Source organism: Leopardus geoffroyi, chromosome E2 (genome assembly GCF_018350155.1).
Source record: "Leopardus geoffroyi isolate Oge1 chromosome E2, O.geoffroyi_Oge1_pat1.0, whole genome shotgun sequence".
In the NCBI taxonomy this organism is placed as follows: domain Eukaryota; kingdom Metazoa; phylum Chordata; class Mammalia; order Carnivora; family Felidae; genus Leopardus; species Leopardus geoffroyi.
The window spans coordinates 10,531,404-10,538,006 of record NC_059335.1 but is presented as its reverse complement, the minus strand read 5'-3'; the positions used below and the strand labels follow the sequence as shown (position 1 = coordinate 10,538,006).

The 6,603-nt window shown below is 59.8% G+C and overlaps 1 protein-coding gene across 1 annotated transcript; it reads right to left on the bottom strand.

The window, feature by feature from the left end:
* Window positions 1-2,386: 2,386 nt before the first annotated feature.
* On the bottom strand, window positions 2,387-6,603 carry PTGIR (prostaglandin I2 receptor). Its single transcript, XM_045440798.1, has 2 exons — window positions 5,496-6,603; window positions 2,387-4,449 (listed from the first exon to the last, which is right to left on the bottom strand). The coding sequence occupies exons 1-2, from the start codon at window positions 6,261-6,263 to the stop codon at window positions 4,063-4,065; spliced, it is 1,155 nt and encodes a 384-aa protein (XP_045296754.1). The 5' UTR covers window positions 6,264-6,603; the 3' UTR covers window positions 2,387-4,062.

The window sequence follows — 6,603 nt, the reverse complement described above, 5'->3', positions numbered from 1 at the left end:
CCCCTCACTACCCCCCCCCAGCCGGTAGTGGCCACTGGGACCACTAAGTGTCATCCCCAGTGTGACCAGCAGGTGGGGCAATGGCTGTAGAAAGCCCCGGAGTTGCCCCTGGTGGAGACCAGTGTGTGTGTGTGTGTGTGTGTGTGTGTGTGTGTGTGTTTGTACGCGCGCACCAGTCCCATCTGTGGGCCAGGCCGAGTGCCTTCCCAGAGGAAGTCCCAAACGACTACAATGAAGTTATAAACGAACAAAGTCTCCTTCGCTTCCTGACACCCACTCCTCGCTAGGCAGGCCCCTCGGCTCTGCTCTCCCAGCTTGCAAGTTTGTATCTTTTCTGCTTAGCGGGAGGCTTAGTTCTGCGATGTCATCCAACTGGGAAGTGAGTGAGATGGGGCCCAGGTGGCGTCCCGTCACTGCCATATCCCCAGCAGGCACAGAGCAGCCTTGGGCCCTCTCCCCTCACCCAGGGGGCTCCAGGGAATCTGTTGCCTTAATGATGAGCAGGAGGCGGAGGCCAGAGACAGCACCTTGAGCACGCAGAAACATTCCTCTTTCCCGGGCTCACTTTCTGGCAATCCTCAGGTCCCACTCAGCCACCCCCTCCTCCAAGAAGCCCTCCCTGGTGTCCCCGTAGACTGCACCCCACCCCCCATCTCTCAGCCCCGCCCACTCTGGACTATGGGCCTCAGGAGAACAGGGCCAGGGCTGTCTCTGTCACTGCCGTGTCCCCAGCACCACAGTCTCGACCTGCCCCAAAAGTGCCGAGAGTGCTGAGATAGGAGTGAGTGAGTCTTCTGGGAAGAGGAGTGGGGCGCCTGGCTGGCTCGGTTGGTGGAACGTGCAACTCTTGATCTCAGGGTTGTGAGTCCGAACCCCACTTTGGGTGTAGGGATTACTTAAAAACAAAATTTTTAAGAAGAAAAAGGGAGAAGGAATAGTTTAAGCAGGACCTGAAGGGCCAGGGTGCTTTTGAGGGTTGGAAAAAGGGAAACACCGTTCCAGGAAGGGTGAGCTCAATAAACAAAGGGGTGGAGGCCACATAGGTCTTGCGCAGGCTCTCGGGGAAACCTTGGTTGTCTGCTGTGGCTGAGAAGACAGGGAGGGAGCTGTCCCTTGGCCGCCACCAGAGGGAGCCCTCGGAGCTTGGCAAGCAGGGGAATGACCGCTCGGCCGGGGACTGTGGAAGAGAATACACCGGCAGTCAGGGGTCAGGACACCAGCTAGGAGAGGAGTTTCCAAATCATCTCAGAGGGGCTGCTGGGAGCTGGGGCGAGGAATGCTTGAAAACCCCTGGCCTGGAAGATGAGGTGATGGGGTCGGCGATTAAACAGTGGGATGCAGAGGGGGGACAGATTCTTGAGAAGTCAGGCCTGGTGGTTAAAAACCAGCAGAAAACCAGCCCCAAGGGGCGCGGTCCGACTCTGACTCTTGATTTCCGCTCAGATCATGATCTCACGGTTGGTGGGATCGAGCCCCACCTTGGGCTCTGCGATGACCGCCAGCTTGGAGCCTGCTTGGGATTCTCTCTCCGTCACTCTCTGCCCCTCCCCCACCTCAAAATGAACATTTAAAAAAAAAGCCATTTTAGGTATTTAATCTCCACTTCCCTTTAAGCCAAATCTGAAAAATGGGGATGACAATAGCACCCACCTCAGGCTTGGAAGCTGTGGATTCAACCGCCCAGCCCTGTGCTGCCATTGAGGGAGCCCTAAGAGGCCAGATAGAACTGACCCACTTTCCCAGACAGCACAGAGAGAGGAGACGGGCGCCCCCTGGGGGTCTTGCCTGGACAGGCAGGCCCCCTTTCCCTGGCCTCCAACCCAAAATGCGCCTCTGCAATCCCTCCACCCCCCACCCCATCCTTTCTCCACCGCCCTCCAAGGGCCCTTTGCGTGGGTTTTCACTGAGGCTGGGCCAGGTTTGGCGACAAAGGCCAGACCACCTGATGTTTCTTGGCCCCCCCCCGTTTGGTTTTTGTACAAGTCAAGTTTTTGATTATTAAATTCAACCAAGAGGCCACTCTGGCAAGACTGTCATAAAAGTTTCTACACACGCTCAATTTTTTTTAACATTTTTTAGCATCACGTTAGCATTTTTTTTAGCGTTTTTTTTTTTTATGGTGGTAAATGCCCATAACATAAAATGTACCATTTTAACGCGTACAATTCAGAGACGTTTAGTATATTTTCAGTGTTGTACGACCATCAGCGCTACCTGGTTCCAGAACGTTTTGATCACCCCAAAAGGAAGCCCATGGCCATTAAAGACGATCGTCTGGACCTATTTTTTAACTCTCCCAGACACCCCTCTTGCTCCGGTAATGTGATTCAAATCATAGTGGCTGGGGAAAAAAAAAAAAAAAAAAAAAAGAAATGGGGAAACAATGGAAGCAAAGTGTTGCTTTTTCTCAACCCACATTTCAAGCCACAGACAACAATAGCAGCGACAAGGATGGCAGTAACAGTAACGTGTCTTGGGGTATTTATTCCAGGAAAGCACTGTGCTACGCTGCTCTCCAGGGGGAACGGGGTAATCCTGAGCACAGCCCTGTGAACCGAATACTACGTTATCATCGCCCTTCTGCACAAAAGGAAGCCAGGGCCCAGGGAGGCACTGCCACTAGCCAAGCGAGCTGGGTTCCGGAGATAGAAAGATCAACTGCACCCTTAGACTGTGCTTCCTCGTCGCTGTGTGACCCAAGGCTGGCGATTGCCCTCTCTGGGCCTTGACTCCAGCTTCTGTGGAAAGGCTCCAATAAGAGCAGGCTGGAGAGAGGGTGCACCCCCTCCCTCCCCCCCACTGCAGAGCAGAGGACTCAATGATGTCAGCTGCTGTTATCTCTATGGGAAGCCCATGCCTCCCTCTCCGGTCCCTCCCCAGGTACATATTTATGGTTTTAACCCTAGAGCAACTACAAAGGGGAACTGGGAGGGGCTGGGGGGAAAAGGCTGTCCCAGCTGTCCCTCTTTCACCGCTTACCACCCCAAACACCACTTCCTTTCCTGTCAGTCAGCTCCCTCCCAAGTACCCTTGATCTCGGGCCTCTCTGTGGGCAGGCGACGGCCATGAAGCCAGAAGCCAGAAGGCTGGCGATCACCCCAGCGGAGTCCCAGGGCGGGGCAGAGACTGGTCTAGGGTCTCCAATACCTGCAGAGTCAGTGCCCGCTATTTGTGGAATGAATCAATGACATTTTTGTGAGGGCTCCGAGGACACATGAGCTGAGGTCAGGCTTTGTAAGTAAGCGGGCGGCTGTTTACTCAGGGACAGGCACAGGGACTTGGGTCTGCGTCCTTGTGCCCGGGGGGTCCCTGGGATCCGTAACTCCCGTGCCCTTGTCCTCGGGCCGCCCTCATCTCCGCCAGCATCTGGGCTCCCGCCCCCACAGTCCACATCTCGCAGGCCAGCAAGCCATGCAGCTTCCCAGGCACGTGTCCAGAGTGCCACCTAGCATATGACAATCTCTCCTTCCTCCGGTCCCCCCCCACCCCACCCCATCTCTTCCACGTCTGATGGGAAATCAGGAGTGAGGGGAGGCAGGGAGCTTGTCCAAGAATCTCTGCTTCTCATGACGCAGCAGAGAGGGTGGCTTTTGGAGTGGCCTGGGAGAGGGCAGGGATGTCCCCTGGGGTTTGGGGGCGGGCCAGCCAAGCACCCCGAAGGGATGAGGATGAGAGCCAGAACCTGAACCAGAGCAGACCTGAGTGCACAGAAGCTTCTGGGAACTTTCCCGCCCTCTAAATATTTAGACAGTGAGATAGATGGGCAAGCGAGGACCAGAGTGGGCCGGCCAGGCCCCCGGTTATTTTAAGAGACCTGTCCTTTTTGTGTTCCAGGACAAACGTCCCCTCTGTCCCTCCCTCTTCTCCCAGAGCCTGCCGTGGCCACCCTGAAGAAGGAGACATAGGGGAATAGCAGCTGTTCACCCCCCGCATTCAGGGGGTCGAGATTCCAGCAGACAAGGACCCCGAGACTCATCCCCGCTTGTCCACCAGCGGCCGTGCCGCCCCTGTGTGTCCGGCTCCTGCTTCCGGGACACAGGGCAGGAGATGGCGGCAGCCGGGTCAGCAGAGGGAGCAGGCAGCCGCCGACCCCTCTTTGGATGACGTTCCTGCGGTGCTGGCGGATCGCTGTGCCTGGGGTAAGCGTCCCCCCCGCCCCTCGCCCCAGGCTGACAGGGGCACCCATCTCTCCTCCTTCCCCCCAAGAGCAGTGGGGGCCCTTGAGTCCTTCCTCCCCGAGGCGGGCCGGGAGAGGGGTGTCTGCGAGTCGCCGTGGGCAGGCCTGGGGCACAGGCAGCACAACCAGGTCCTGAGCCTCTGGAAGACAGCCTTGCGGAAGAGGATGAAGACCCAGGGGTCGAGGATGGGGTTGAAGGCGTTGAACCTGAAGGCCAGGAGGTCCCCCGCCTCGCTGCTGTCCGGGGCGATGGCCTGGGTGAAGCCTCGGACCTGGGGACAGGGCGAGGGCATTAAGAAGCACCCCCCACCCTCCCCCACGCCCCCGCCCTCACGCCCTGCCTTCCACTTGGGTCACTGGCAGGAATGAGGGAGGGGCGCCCTTTAGCAAAGAAAGGAAATAAGATAAGATGTAACCTAAGTGAGAAATGCATCCGGGGTGCAGAGGGAGAGAAAGTCCCAGGAAAGTACCAGCCTAGAGGGACAGAGCTGGGGTTGTGTGGGTGTGTCCCGGGGCCGTGGCCCCTGCGTGTGTGTGTGTGTGTGTGTGTGTGTGTGTGTCCGTCCACACCTTCCAGCCTCTGAGTTGTCCGTAACTCCCGCCCCCTAAGGTTGGACGGCCCCCAAATCTAGCCCAGCCCTCGCATTTTACAGAAAGAGAAGCCGAGGCCCAGAATACAGGGCCGGATGACCAGGTGGCCTTGCCACGTTCCAGTTCCCCAGAGAAGCAGGCAGGGGCTCTGCAGGGAAGGGGCGAGGCCGGGAGAGTGCGGCTGGGGTGGGGGGGGAAGCAGACCCTGGAATCTGGGGTCCAGACCTGGCTCTGTGTGCATGTGGGCAAGACACATGACCCTCCACCGGTAAAAATAGCGACGGGACAGGAACTTTGTTCCGTTCCTTGCTAAGTGCTTGTGGAATGGGTGCAACGGGTCATTTGAAGATTTTTCTGGAGAGAATTTGTAAACCGCAGAGCACAGGGTGGACCCAGAGCAACTGCGCAATGAATGGTGGATCTTATCATCACCGCGGGGGTAGGGGAAGGTTGGGGTGTGTTTGGAGGGGTGCCAGAGATGTGCAAGGCTGGGAGACCAGGGGTCAGCAGGGGTCCAATAGGGCAGAAGCGCGGGGGGTGGGGGGGCACAGACTTCTCTGGAAAGCTGGGAGTTGCTTGGCCACGGACAAAGCCTCCGGCCTCGTCGGGGCGGGGGGGGGGGGGGGTCTCAGCGTCCCCATCCGTGAAACGGGCGCAACCGCTGGAGGACGGAGCTGGGTGCCGCCCTCCCCCTCCCCCTCCCCCTCCAGCTGCGGAGAGGACTCACCGTGAGAGGCAGGGAGCACACGGCCATGATGCCCGTCATGAGAGCCAGCAGAATCAGGTGGTCAACCTCGTCCTCTCCCGCCCGGGGCCCGGGCACCAGCGAGCCCTGGTGGCGCCTCTGCCGGCGATACATGCGGCAGAGGCTCAGGGTGACGGAGCTGTTGCAGAGGACGATGGCGGCCACCAGCAGGGCCACGAGGCTGGCGTAGGCCAGCGAGAAGGCGCAGCCGCCCGGCTCCGTGGCGCGCATCCGGATGAAGCACCAGCTCCCCGGGCAGTACTGCTGATGTTGGCCCAGGCCCAGCAGGGGCAGCGAACAGAAGAAGGTGCAGAAGGCGTAGACGGCAGGCAGGGCGAGGCGGGCGCAGCGCGGCCCGTCCAGCTGGGCGTAGACGTAGGGGTGGCTGAGCGCCAGGCAGCGCTCCACGGCCATGGCGAAGAGGATGAGCGTGGAGGCCAGGCCGAAGAAGGTCATGGCGAAGGCGAAGGTGTCGCAGAGCGTGGGGCGGCCCCGGGCCAGGCCCAGCAGCGAGCTGTTGCGGGCGTAGGTCACGAACACCGCGGGGCTCAGGAAGCAAGTGCCCAGCAGGTCGGTGACGGCCAGTCCGGTGACCAGCACGGTGAAGGCCGAGGGGCGTGACCGTCGCCGCGCCCCCAAGATGCCTAGTGCCAGCCCGTTGCCCACCACGCCCGCCACGAACATCAGGGTGCTGGTGGCTGGGCCCACCGAGTCCCGCACGTACGTGAGGTTCCTGCACGAATCCGCCATCGCCCCTACCTCCTGGACTAGAGGGGTCCCGAGGGGGCGGGGGGGGGGTGAGGGGGAGCCGGGTCTGCCCCCCCGAGCCCCACTCAGATGCCCACCGCCCTCCCCATGGTCAACCCCAAGGTCCACCCGTCAGTCTGCCTCTCTCCTCTCTCTCCCTGTCTTTCCCCCTTCCGTCTCCCGGCTCTGTCCTGTCCCTTGCCCACCCCTTCTCTGCCTCTGCCTCTCCCTCTCTCTCCCCTCCTCACCGCACCTCTGTCTGCCTTCTCTCTCAGTGCCTCCTCTGTCCCCCGCTCTCCTGTCAGCCGAGGTCTGTGTCTGTCTGTGTTGGTCTGTGTGTGTC